The 13,985-nt window shown below is 41.5% G+C and overlaps 1 protein-coding gene across 1 annotated transcript; it reads right to left on the reverse strand.

Annotated features, from left to right (window-relative positions):
* Positions 1-510: 510 nt before the first annotated feature.
* CD40LG (CD40 ligand) lies at positions 511-13,610 on the reverse strand. Its single transcript, XM_084789539.1, has 5 exons — positions 13,334-13,610; positions 11,237-11,368; positions 6,608-6,662; positions 4,925-4,987; positions 511-1,724 (listed from the first exon to the last, which is right to left on the reverse strand). Exons 1-5 carry the CDS (start codon positions 13,487-13,489, stop codon positions 1,348-1,350), a joined length of 783 nt encoding a protein of 260 aa, XP_084645665.1. The 5' UTR covers positions 13,490-13,610; the 3' UTR covers positions 511-1,347.
* Between the last annotated feature and the right edge of the window lie 375 nt (positions 13,611-13,985).

Below are 13,985 nucleotides of genomic sequence, written 5' to 3' on the forward strand. Positions count from 1 at the left end.
AATTCACCCTCAGGGCGTCCCAGCTATGTTTTCCTCTTGCTGAGAGCAGAGTCACCTGGACAGCTGTTAAAAAGATTTGCTACTGCTTCTCATTTAAGGCGCTCTCTCTCTCGCTCTCTCTCTCTCTCTCTCTCTCTCTCTCTCTCTCTCTCTCTCTCTCTCTCCAGTCTCTTTTAGCCATGATCAATTTTTAAAATGTCAGTCTCCTGTAACCTTTCCAGAGCAAGTTAGAAATAGAGGGCCAGATTGCTTTTTGCCCACCAGGCTTCTGTGTCATCTATGAAAGGCTGTGGCAAGATTCCAGAGAGTACCCTGTCACCAGCATAACTTGTATGCTCAGCTTGAGAACGAAGTTTCTGATAACAACAACAACAGCAAAAAAAAAAAAAAAAAAAAGTTGGCAAAATTTCCCCCAAATACTTCCTTTTCCCCTTAACCTGGATGAGAGCTATACAATAACGCAATAATGTTAAAAGATCTTTATTATTCAAAATAAATAATAACATAATCATTAAGTTCACTATGGAAACAATGGAAACTTCAGGGAGCTACAACAGATTCCTTTAAATACAGTCATTCCATCAGAAGGAATGGGCAGGCTAAGAGCTTCTGTCTACACTGCCCTGTTGCCGTAGACAGAGACAGGGGACAGGGTAGATAATAAGAGAACCAGTCAGCAACAACAGCCTGACTGTGGGGGGGGGGGCGGGGGAAGGAGGAGGGGGAAGAAGGGAAGAGAGATAAAGTAGACAGAAGGGATGAGGGGGAGAAGAGAAAGAGAAAGATATGAGAGAGAGGGAGGAGGGGAGATTGGGGAGATGAAAGCCTGAGTATTGGGGTATTGGAGGGAAAGTTGAGGCAGAGTTCTCAGTTCTCCCTGGGAGACTTTAGAAACTGGCCTATTGGAGCCACAGAGACCCCAAGTCAACCATTACAGATTGTGAGCTAAGGCTCACAGTTGCCCTTCTGCACCTTTCCTGGTAAGTCAAATGCACTGTCCGCTGAAAGACACTCATAAAGCAACAAAACTGAGCTTGATTAATTATCTGCTGTTTCATCAGCGCTCCATCATCTGTGCGTTATGGCTTTCTGGTTGTCTGCATCAGTGGGGTTGCTGTTTCATATTATCAGCTCTTAGGGAGCAGGATCCGTTAGGATTTTGCCTGCCCTGTAACAACTCTCTTATTCCAGCTCTATGTGCCTTAGGGGTACATAATAAATAGTTCTCCATGAGGAGGGTCCTAGGGTTATAAATAGGCAGTTCAACAGGGGGCGGGTCCTAACTGCTTTGCTGTATAGGGAAGACTGCCAGCATCAACCCTGCTGCAGCCTAGGACAGCACATTATTCAGAGTTTGAGTAAGCCAAAAGACGTGAAGCCAATTCTATGGATCACTTGGCTCGCATCAGTCACGTTGACAAACACAGAAGCACCTGCTTGTAATTCAAATACGCCTCCCAAGTGAATGGACTGTTCCTCACAAGGCTTGGAGGAACTGTGGGTATTTGCAGCCCTGAGTAAGATTCTCTCGGATCCACTGCTGGCTTTCAGACAGACGCTGACTATAAATGGACCTTGACTCGAAGGTTCCCGATTGGAACAGAAGGTGACCTGGGTGTAGACATAATAGAGTCTTTGTCTTTTAACGGTCAGCTGGTTCCCATTTTCGAGCGTCACCAAGTTGCTTTTCATGGTATAGTATCCTTTCTCTGCCCACTGGAGAACTGTAAGAAAGAAGGGGAAATCCCTGGTGAGTGCAGGCGCAGCAAGGTGCACATTCTAACAGGAAATAAAGCTTAAGACTGGATGCCTACTTTGTGTGAGCATGAATTCTCAAGGCACTTTATGGCCCTCAGAGGCACATGGAATTAGATACGAAGTTTACACGAGATTCAGAGTTAGTGTCAGATTCCAGTCTGGGTTTTCTTCAAGCTTGGGCAAGTCACTTGATCTGCCCAAGCCAAAGTTCCTCAGCAACAGAACAGGGGCAGTATTACAGCACAATTCAGAGACTTGAAATGGTTAAATAAAGTTGAAGGGAACAGCAGAATTTCTCCCCTCTTTAGTGTTCTCCAAGCCAGTCTGCCCTTGAATTTACGAAAGTGCAAATGATGTGTGCCTAGAATTCTCAGACAACACTGAGGTGGGAGAATCTCAAGTTCAAGGTCAATGTCATCCCTGGTCACATAGTGACTTTGAGACATGCCTGGGCTAAGTGAGACCCTGTAGAGAAGAAGATCACTGAGACATGCTGGTATCCAGCCTACATGAGAAAACATGAGTCCTAGGTTCAAGGAAAGCCCCTACTTCAGGAGTCCAGGTGGAGAATGATGATCTTTGTGTACCCCCACTACACTTCACATCTGTATACAGTCACACAGACACACATGCACAAGTATGAATAAATAAATAAATGGTTTTAAAGTGAAGTGCAAACGATTTCAGATTTATGCATGTCATAAAATTCTTCCTAATGTGTAAACATTGAGCTTATCATGAGTTTTACAACGTTAGAGTTGTCAGTCTACCTAGGTTAGCGTCAGCTCAGAGACAAGACCCCACTTCTTCCTAACTTATGCTGTTGCAAATCTGACCTGCCTCCCACGACCAAGCCTAAAATAGGCAAGGAAGTATGAAAATAAATCATGTGCTCATTTAACTTTGTTTTGATCTCCCGCTGTAGTGGGTGCCACCAACTTGAAAGTACCCATATTCTTGTGGCTACGGCAGAGTCCCCACCAACAGGGTGCCATTTTCTCTCCTGAGATGTTGAGTGGGTTCAAAGTAGTGTGTGTACTCGATTTCAAATCTCAGCTTCCACAGCTAGGTTTGATGGGAGTGAGGGGTGTGCCATGGGGAGAAGTAAAAGTATCAATATATTTTCTGTCTTGAGGTTTTCCCAAATATTTAATTTGGTCTTACATCCATAAGGGCATAAGAGGCTACTTTTTCAGACTGCTGTTTTTGCGTAGGAAGGCATCTCATTTCACCTGATACATTGCACTCCAAATTCTCTATAAAGGATGTTTGTTTTGTGATCGTTTCACTTTTGAACCACTTTATTCCGGAAAAAAAAAAGACCAGATTCTTTTTTGTTTAACGAATTAGAGTTCCCCTCACACCCCTTACTTTTCTTTCTTTTCTTTTCTGAGTCAGGGTCTCACTATACATCCTTGGCTGGCCTGAAACTTCCTATTCAAACCAAGCTAGCCTAGAATTCACAGAGATCTACCTGTCTCTATCTCCTGAGTTCCCTCCCCCCTTTCAGGACAACATTTCATGTGACCAGGGTTGGCTAGACTTTGCTTTATAGGATCTTACATAATCTTTTTGCCTCTGTTCCTGGCACAGAAGTGTGTCACTAGACTCTGCTCTTTTACTTCATTTTAGTTCTTACCAGGGGATGTAGGTCAAGTTTGCAGCATCATATCCAGAAAGAAATGAGAAAGTTGAGCCTATGGTGTACTATACTACTTTCCCTACATTGTCCTGTTAAGATTTATTGTAATATAGACTGTGAGATATTTCACAGGCAGTACCAATTCTAGGCCATTTGAAAATTTCAGAGTTCCATCAAACATATCTAAAACCCAAAGGACATAGGTACAGATCAACAAAGACCAGTATGGTGATTACAGGAAATTTCTCTGTTGTTATAATCTAATGCAAAAGTGAATATGTGAATGGCTTGTCTGGCCACAGCAATAACTGTGGTGTGTTCCTATAAGTGTATTTTTGAGAGAAGAGTATATGACAAAATTAATAAATAACATAAGAACAATTGGCATCCATGAATAACTTTATGTCCCTCCCTTGTGTTAACAGTGAAGTAGGCTGGGTACTGGCACCTTACTCTGGTATAGCACAGTTTGATAAGGTAATGTTCTTCCACATTAGTTGACTTGATATTTAAAACTACCCTGTGAAGTGGGTTAAATAGTAAACTGCCACAGAATGAGTGGGATTTGCCTAAAGTCACTTAGCAAGTGGTCCATGGCCCTTGAACCGTAGTGTTCACATACCCCGTAACCAGCACTCTTACTTCTATGCCATGAACCACAATATCATGCATATGCTTATGCATCATACCCACTGAGGAGATCAAATAACACACACACACACACACACACACACACACACACACACACACACACACACAAGATTTAGAACTCCACTGTAGCCTTGTAAGGCTTCTCTGATGCTCATGTCTTTGTGTACATGGATAATTGTATGCTACCATACATGTTCCAATCTGTCTACAGATGTATCTACAGTACTGTCTACAGTACTAGCTATTACAGGGCAGAGATTTGTGGATGAGGATTAGATGATGGTCATATATATGGAAATAAAAGCATTCAAACGTGTTGAAAAGATCACGGTATGCCATCTGCTGTTACTTCGTTGAAAGATCTAACATCTCTGTGCCTATTGATCTTAGCAAAGTGATTTTACCTTTAATTTCCCTAAGGTCAGCCCTACTGAAACTGGAGTTAATCATACAGGGATTGACAAATGACAAAAAAAAAAAAAAAAGATCCCCCGAGGCCCATTTATCCACAGTGAAAAGGTCTTAGGAGGAAAGATGTTCCCAGTGAGGAGGCCACTACCTGCCATCTCTCTTTATGCTGGAAAAATAATGGTTCTTCCACCCAGTCATTCATCATTTAGAGTCAGCCACTGAGCAAAACCATAATGAGAACATGGGGGCAATTCCCCCCTCCTTTTGTCCCTCTAAGTCCCATCTGTGCATTTGGGATGACTTTGATAACAAAGGACAGTGTATGAAGAGTTATATGGGGGGTTCATAAATTGGTCCCTGGAGGAAGAAAAGTGCCAAATGATTAGGCTGCATTGCTTTGGAGCACCTTCCCCACATGCTCACACACTTGGGTGGCTTTCTCAATGATACTATGGGACTTACCAGATGCTTTTTTACTGTTGGCCTCACTTACAACATGTGCTGCAATTTGAGGATCCTCATCGCCTAAAATGAAACCAAAAGCAAACTGTCAGGACAAAGAAATATACAACAGCTCATGGAATTAATGGGTCCAGTTCTACAACTGTGTAATAGAGACTCTAGAATAGTTTGCGTGAAACAGAGCATAACGGGTCTGGAATCCTTCCAACTGAAGGAAAAGGTGGTTTTTATTACTTTAAAAACTGAATTGGCCGATTCCATTGAGCTTTTTCCCTGATAGGTATTCAATACTCAATTCCATTTAACACAGATAGACACAGGCTAAAATATTGGTCTTCGTGAAATCTGCCTTGCAACTTGCTTTTAAGAACATATTCCATACACTGGAGTGGTAGTGGGCACGTTTAGTCATGCGTGACTTGAAAGACCAATTTGGTCAATTTTATGATTTGTCTGAAGACAAACATCACAGAGATTTTCCTCCAGAATATCACTGCAATTATCAGATAACATGGCAGTCACTGTGAGGGTGAATGCTTCAGGGGAATCCGATAACCCTTTGGCATCCAGACCAAAGGTTAAGACAGGACCTGACCACTCTCTTCCCTTAAGAAAAAAGGATCTATACCCTCATATATACGTATTTCTTCATGTGCATTAGACTTGGGTAGTCGTAGCAGCGTGTTCAATAACTTTGTAATGTTACAGTTTCTGCAACAACACCGCTTCTTTCCCTTTTCTCTAGCCAAGACACTGTTTTGGGGGTGGGTGCTATATTCTCAAAGGAACGGGAGAAACTAGTGTTCAGAAAAGGAAGTAACAAGGAAAGGAAAGAGCCTGGGAAGTATCGCAGAGGGGAAGGGGACAGTGCTGGGCACTTTCAGCCTAGATAAGAAAATGTTCACTGGAAACTCAGGCTCGTGGCTGCGGTCCTCAGCAAGCACACAGCTGCTATAGAGGGAAGTGATTATTCTTTGCTTAGTCCATCCTCAAAAAACAGAAAGTGCCCAATAAATAGACATTACGGGAACACAATTTTAGGTAAGGCTTTTTTGAGGAACACAATTGAGAAGTAAAACTTGGCCTTAACATAATCAATAAGCCAGGCTGTCTTATTGAGAGTAAGGTATCCTATCTCTAGGGATATCTGAGCAGAGGCCATATGCTCAGTAATGCTTTGAAGAACACTCATGTTCTTGGGACTGTACCAAAATTGAGAGCCATCAAGGTCCTTTCATGACCTCTAGATGTTCAGGACAACCTCACTTCAAAACAGGACAAAGATTAGAATGTAGTCACTTTCTGTTCATTCATCCTCTAGACCCACTGGGTACTGTCCTCCCACAAAATAATCATCATTGAAAGATAAAATGCCATTTTTTCCAAATGATTACTTTCTTGTCCTTTGGTCCTCTGAAGGTAGAGGCAAAGTGTGTGGCCATTTGGATAAAGGTATTGGATGTGAGGTTTCTTCGTGTTTGCTATTATCAACATTTCAGGACCACATTTTCATCAACTTGGACACAAAGAGCCTTTTAAGGTATCACTGAGGCCCAAGAAAGTACCAGTGTGACAAATGCCTTTTGCTTTATTTACAGGGCTAAATGTTCCCTGAGTCATGTGGTCAACCTGAAACTTCTTTTTCCCTTTAAGCATTTTATAAATTGGTAAATAGCAACATACCTTTTTGCATTTCAAAGCTGTTTTCTTTTTTCTCTTCTTTGTCTAGCTTTATATCCTAAAAGAAGAATCGTGAGAAAAGATCAGTTGACAAAAGCTCTGCTTTAAGGGTTTTAGAGGGATCGAGCATTTGGTAACTGTCAGTAGTGTGTTTTCCACTTCTGGTGAGGATTATAATTTAGACTAAGATGCTGCCATTAATTCCATCATAACAACTGGGAGTCCTTGGCTCTGACAAATGAGCTGACAGACCAGAAAACCCAGGGGTACCCTGGAAGCAAACTCCAGGCCTTATTATCTCCATTATAGTGCTCTCCCCAGACCAGAGGTTGTGACTCTGACCCTTTATATGACCCTGACCTCCCTGCCTTTGACATATATTGATTAATAATGCTGAATGGGGTAATAATTGCACTCTGGAAACTTGCATACGGAATATTACTAAACACAATACAGAGCGTGGGTCTGTTAGAATAAGGTTGGTTTGAAACCTTGTAAGAAACGATTTGAATATGATCATGGGAGAGAAACCCAGCCTTTAAATTTGAATGTGCTTTTGTGGATAGTTATTCTGTATGGCCTGTGTTTATTTAGAGTGATCAACATTCGGCAGCGATAATCCCTCTTCTAATGCTAGTGATGGTGCCCAAACTACTTCGTTTCCTGTTTTTATTTAAAATTTTTATTATATTTATTCATTAACAATCCAATACAAATTGCTTTATGTTTATTATTTTTTTTAAGACAGGTTCTCAAGTAGCCTAGGCTAACCTTGAATTATTATGAAGCTGGAGATGACCTTAAATTTCTGATACGCCTGCCTCCACCTCCCAAATGCTGATGGCAGATGTGTACCACAATGCCTGGCCAAACACAACACTTAAGGATTTTGTTTACTTATAAGGTGAAAGAATGCTGGACATACTTAAGGAAGCTAACACAGACTTCCTTCTATGTAGACTGAGAGATGAAAAAGGCTATTGCCGCCATTTTATGAAGACCGAATCAAAGGCCTAGCAAGTATGAGGTCATCCAAGAGTCTGAGGCTTAAATGAAGTACAGAAAAGAAGATCACATCCACAGACCTGGCTCTATCTGTTACATCACTCTATCCTCAACAGGAGGGGAAAGAGAACAGTACAATTTCCACATTTCACAGTCCTTTGCTCCCCATCATTCCTGGACCCTAATGCCTGCAGGGCCTTTCCTTCACATTCTTCACCACAAGCAGACACGTGTGTTGTCACCCTTGACTACTTAGCTATAGGCTCAGCTTGGTTGCCAGATGTGAGAACCCCAAAGGGGCTCTGAGCCTTGTAACATTCACGTGGGTTATACAGAACAACTTTCCATTTGAGCTATAGTGGGACACTATGACAATGTGGCAACAGGAAAATGTTTGCGAGATAACAAGTAAACAAATGACTGTTGGGTGTCTTTTCAAACATTGATGTGTGTGTGTGATGATTGAAGTTGAGATACTTGTATGCTAGCTGCTTGCAGTGGGTTTGGGGCCTGGCCCAGATGAAAATGTGAAGTCAGCAAAGTTTGTCTTTTATGTACCCAACCTTGCCTTTTGGTGAACTTTCCCCCACTCCCCAGAACCTTTTTCCCCCTTTGACTTTACTCTTCAAGTGAAAGCCTTTTTAAAGTCAAATTTCAGAAAAATCTTGGATTAAAGATTTCTCTCTCAATGGAAATTCTACATAGCAGATAGGGATCTATTGCCCTTTAATCGGAAATGGAAATGATTTGATGTCATCAGAGGCACCTCAAAAGTTTATAGACAAATAGGCAAGAAACTGACCTACTAGATGCTGATCAAAGTAGATTTTAATGTGTAATTACACTGTTCAATGTGATGCCTTTACTTGCCCTAAGACGAGCCTTGACTCCCTTCTTCCACAGTGAGAGCTCCACAGTACTTGTCTCAGAAGTTAATGAGCTCTCTGTCATGACAGGTATTTAAATGCATATTGGATGGCCACTTTGTAGAGATAGTAGAGAGAAGACTGAAATTCTAAGAACTGAGAAGTACACCCGCTATTTCTAGCATCCCAGCAGGCCCTGTGACTTCAAGGTTACTGTGGGCCAGCCAGGGTCCAAAACCCACTAATACTAGCTGAGGAAACACAAATCTAATCTGGAGTTAGTCTATGGTTGGCTTGCTGGGCTAACCAGTTCCAAATACTGTTTCTGGATGAGACCTCTAGAGAAATGCTGACCTAAAGAATGATCAGTCTATAGAGGAGGATTAACTGCTGGACAACTTTGCCTCTCAGCTTTTCTATATCCTATGTAAAGATGACAGTACTTGGGGCTCCATAGCCACTGCAACAGACGCAAGGGGCATCCTTAGCAGGTAAATAGTACCTTACTAGGGCCTTGGCTGATATGCCTAAAAAGTTTTGCATGTTTTTTATACAAGCAGAACCGATTCTTCCTTACTTGTATCCTAAGTACAGGATTCTGAATGCTTTCCTACATCTGACTGAATGAGGACAAAGGGAATTGGCAGGTCACTTGCAAAACCTCTCTGTGAGAAAAAGAAAAGGAGGAAAAACAAAAGCAAACAGAAACCCAAGCCACTTTCACTGCAATTCAAGAAACTTGAAGACTGCTCATGAGAACAGGCCGGAGCTGATAGTGTTCTTAGAGAGTCTCAGACTCCAGAACTCTCAGCACCGGAGAAACCTAAGACATTTCCCAAACACACCAGTCTTACAAATACAGTGTTAGGGATTTTATGTAAACCCTAGATCATGGAATACGGGGTTAATACACACAAGGTACATTATAACTTTGCATAATAAAAAATGAAAAACAATCATTATAGAGAACGGAAACAATAAAATCTAAATTAAGCTGAACATAGTGTTGTATGCCTGAGGTTAGAATATGGAGGATCAGGAGAACAAGTCTTCAGCTACATAGCAAGTTTAAGACCAGCCTAGGCTACTTGAGACTGTCTCAAACATTGCAATAAATAAATAAATAAATGCATTCTACATAATATAAAGAACTTAAAAGACAGTGGCAGGTTTGAACTCTATTCTGATCCCAGTAAGTTGAGTAGAAATAAGCTTTTAGAATCATCTTCACTGGATTGAATTACACCTTATTGATGGTATAGAAGGACATATATTAAGCTCCAAAATAAGATCTGGAGAGGACAGTGAGGTGGCTGAGTGAGGAAAAACACCAGCTACCAAGGCCAAGGATCTGAGTTCAATCCACAGGACCTACACGACGGAAGGAGAGAAGCAAGTCTCGCAAGTTGTACTCTGCCTTTCATATGTGTCACAGACTTACAAATGAAGTAAGATCGTGAGCTCTCTACTCCATCAATCAATTACACGTTATCTGTACATAAAAATGAATTTCTGTTGGTTTGTTCAAATGGCCATCCACCTGACACAGAGCTGCCCTCAATGTTAAGTGTCTCTTCTAGAGCAATCCATAAATTATCCAATGGATGGCCAAAGGTATTAGAGTCAGTGTTCTGAAGGGAAATGGGATATTCTGTTTCATGAAAAGAGAGCACCTTGAGCTTGTGCGGGACTAATAAGTGAAAAAAAAATTCTGGAATTCTTGTTTTCGATACTCAGGTACTGGATGACACAGCCTGGTTGTTTAGAAGGCTTCAAATCTTTAGCGTGAAATTCTTCTATGAGTGAGTAGTGCTCCATGGTTCTACGGTGAGCAGCACTGCAAGTGGGCAGCCAGCATTCCCCACACCTCCTTCATACAGCAAAAGGGAAATTCCCAGACTCACAGCTCAAAGTACTTGACATCCCTCCCATCACTCAATGGGCACTGAAGCCTGGATCAGTCCTCAGGAGTGCTCAGTACTGTCATTGCAGGCAATAGCTTTCCTTACGACCCGCCAAGACGGCACCAGCCAACCATTACTACTTTCCATAAGAAATGGAGATTAGGGCTAGCCAATGCTGGTGCATTCGGGAGGCAGAGGCAGCCTGGTCTACAAAGTGGCTCCAGGACAGCCACCTCTATACAGAGAAACTCTGTCTTGAAAAAAAACAAAAACAAACAACAAAAGTGAGTGAGAGAGAGAGAGAGAGAGAGAGAGAGAGAGAGAGAGAGAGAGAGAGAAATGGAGATCTGACCTTGGCTTCACAATGGAAAGATATCAAAGGTTAGATGGAGAAATACAGAAATACAAAACACATCTGTATATACTGTATAACTTCTGTGTGACAGCCACATGTGTGTACTGATGGGCGTGTGTAGATGTGCATTAGCATATCTATTTTCTTCAGAGAAAACTTTTTTATTCATAGCGTGCACATGTCCAACTTTGCTCTTTGTTTTATCCATTTGTCTTTTTTTGTATGCACAAAATGAGCACTCCTACCTATACGTATGTGTATGTATACATGTATATATGTGCATGTGTGTGTTTATATGCAACACATCTTGATAATGGCTCACTCTGTAGACCAAGTTGGCCTGGAACACATGGCAGTCTGTCCTCTCCAGTGCTGAGATTCCAGGTGTGACCACTACCACTGATTACTGTTTCAAACCTTTCCAGGTCAGAATTCACTTCATAGGACTAGGAAATGTATTAAAGACTTCTCAGCGAAATCTGCCCGGAACTGAATGCCTTACCTTGACAAGGTCTTCAAATTGCCTTCTTATCTCCTCACAGTTCAACAAGGGCAAGGGTCCTTCTCCTTTGTTGCACTTCTGTAGCTTCTTTATGAATACAAAATCTTCATAAAGGCTTACTTCCTCTTCTACCTGTTGTGAAATAACAGGCTTATGAGAAATGTCATAATGAAGAAGAATGCAGCTAATGATGTCTGCCTCCACATTCACTCCCATGGCAGCGAAGGGAGGAGGACTGTGAAAGCATGAATGGGGAATCGTTTAAGTTATTCTGATGGATTATTGCTCTTTGGCACTTGCCATTTAGCAACCTAACAAAGCCACTGATTCAGATGTCATGTTATCTGCGGCTCTGGCTCGAAATCACAGCTATTCTAACGGCTTACCATCACAAAGCGTCTATGGTTCTCAGTGAGCCACAGGAGTAATAGCCTATAATTGTCATGTTTCCCACCAGCCATAAAGTAGTTTGCTGCTGATCTAGTTTGCCTACTTCATGGCAGTGTTCAAAACACGGGGCTTTTATAAAAGAGTTCCTTCAAAATGTGGATTTGTAAGTACAGCTCTCATTTCCTTTGTGCCTGTAGAAAGCATTTGCATGTTTAAAGAAATGATCTCTCAGCCCCAAAGTGAATGATATATTTTCTTTTTTCAATATTTGTGTAATTAAATGAATGTGAGGAACTTGTGTTGTCAACTCATGCCATCCAACTTTTTTGTCTTAACGTAAATTCTTAATTTTCAAAACAAGAGCCAATACAAGCATGGTGGAACATATCTGTAGTCTCCTAACCTGTAGGCTGAGGCAGGAGTGTTGCTGTGAATTAAAATTTTAAAAAATCCAAGATCAACCAACTGAAAAAAGAAAAAATAGGGTGCAGTTCACCAATGGCTTTGCTAGTCTTTAAGGGTTCACTTAAATTTTAGAGCCCATTTGAGTCTATATGGGATGCAACTTCCCCATTCTCTTCATGCCTCTGTACAGGCATTTGACAAAGCCCACCACGCCACGATCGGAAAAACAAACACTCAGACCCAGAGCCCATCTCTTTGCTCAGCAGTGAAATCCAGTTTGAGTAGGCAAACAGGTTGTCTCCACTCTCCTTACCTGTCACTGCCTCTCCTCATATTGATAGAAACTTCATGACCCTTATTTAGGTCCTCATCTCAAGAAATGCCAGCTGATGATCTCAGAGAAAACACAGTCACCCAGTTGTTGCCTAGCCTTCGTCCTTAATCCCACACTGTTCGGATTATCTAAGTACTTGATTACTTTTCTCTAAGTCATCTGGGATCGGCATTTTGTAACACAGCCCATGTGCCTCTTAGTGGAACTGAACTAACACATGAAGAGAAAGTAAATTCTGAAGTGACTTTTTAAAATATACTCTGCTACCTTCACTTCTTGTTCCTGTCTTCCCAATCATTTAAGCATGTAAAACACCTCAGAGGAGCACAGAGCAGCTTGCAATGGCAGTTGATATTGAAGAGTTGTATAGACAGCACCATTCTGATTTGTAAAAAAATGCAAATTGAGGAGATCGTTCGTGTCTGTACTAATCCAAAAACACAATGGAATTTGGGATCAAGACATTGCTCTTTTTCTGTAGCTCATTTTACTTTAGTTGTCTTCATGGGGAAAAATAATTTATTTTCTAAAGCAAACTTTAGGAAATAACTATAGCTAGCTGCTGCTGGTCTAGCATACGCTGTGTGCCATGTACTATTCTGAGTGCGTTGCAAGGCTAGACTCATTTGATGTGTGGCACGGGTACCATATCTATCTCCATTTCCCTGACACAGAGAGAAAAGTAGAAATATGAAGTGGCATGCCCAGAATCTCAGAGCAGTTAAACACCAAGCTAAGATCTGAAGCCAGGCTGTCTGATTTCAGAACCCAAGTTCTTAGTCACAGGTAAAAAATGTGAGGCTCCACTCTCTAGGCAGCAAGCATTATGGCACAAGATCTCAATCAACCTAAAGTTTCTACTGTCCACCATCACTTGAGCAAAACCTCAATCAACTGGTCCACAGATCAATCAGACCCCCTCCCTGCCCACCGCAATTCAGTTCGTGAAGACTTGTAGGTCACTTTACCTTATCCAATCTTCTATGAAGATATACAGCAAAAAGCACTGACCCAATCATCTGGGTGATAAGAAAAACAGTAAGTAAATACATAAAAATCTTCATGCTGGCGGGAAGTCCAGTAGCCACGGATCGGGGCGAAGGTTGGCTGTATGTTTCTATCATGCTGGGTTCAAGTTGAAATGGTGTCTTCTGACCAAGAAGGTGCCAGAGGCAGCATGAGAAGACTGTCAAAGTGGCCACCTTACTCAGGAGTAGTTAAGAGCGCATAATCGTCGCAGCCCACACTTCCTGGAAAATGTGCTTCGTAGTCTTCTGTCCCAGCAAAAAAGTTACGTAAAGGTTTTTTCTTTTCTTTTCTTTCCTTTTTTTTTAAACTTACACCCATATCATTCACTTCCAGGCTTTCCCTTTTGTTAGTAAAGAAGAAACGAGTTTCTTCTTCCATACATTCATTCTTGCCTTGAAATGTCAGACTTCTTAAGAGACAATGGCAGTATTTTCCTATTGCTGTCTAAATGTTGGGGCTCACCAGTTTCAAGGAAAGTGACAAATGAGTCCACTAGTAATAAACTTATTTCCATTTCAATCTTACTAACATAAATCTGGAACGTGGTATAAAGAAAAAGAAACAGTGCTAGCAAAAATATGGATTGATTTC

The sequence above is a fragment of the Acomys minous genome (genome assembly GCF_964271855.1).
Source record: "Acomys minous genome assembly, chromosome: 7".
NCBI classification, from domain to species: Eukaryota; Metazoa; Chordata; class Mammalia; order Rodentia; family Muridae; genus Acomys; species Acomys minous.

Bases quoted from the DNA above. Each gene is read 5' to 3' on its own strand.
- CD40LG (XM_084789539.1), bottom strand. From the start codon at position 13,489: ATGATAGAAACATACAGCCAACCTTCGCCCCGATCCGTGGCTACTGGA. The intron at 6,663-11,236 runs GTAAGGCATTCA...TTCTTCTTTTAG, and splicing joins AATTTGAAGACCTTGTCAAG to GATATAAAGCTAGACAAAGA. The intron at 4,988-6,607 runs GTATGTTGCTAT...GTTTCATTTTAG, and splicing joins CAGCTTTGAAATGCAAAAAG to GCGATGAGGATCCTCAAATT.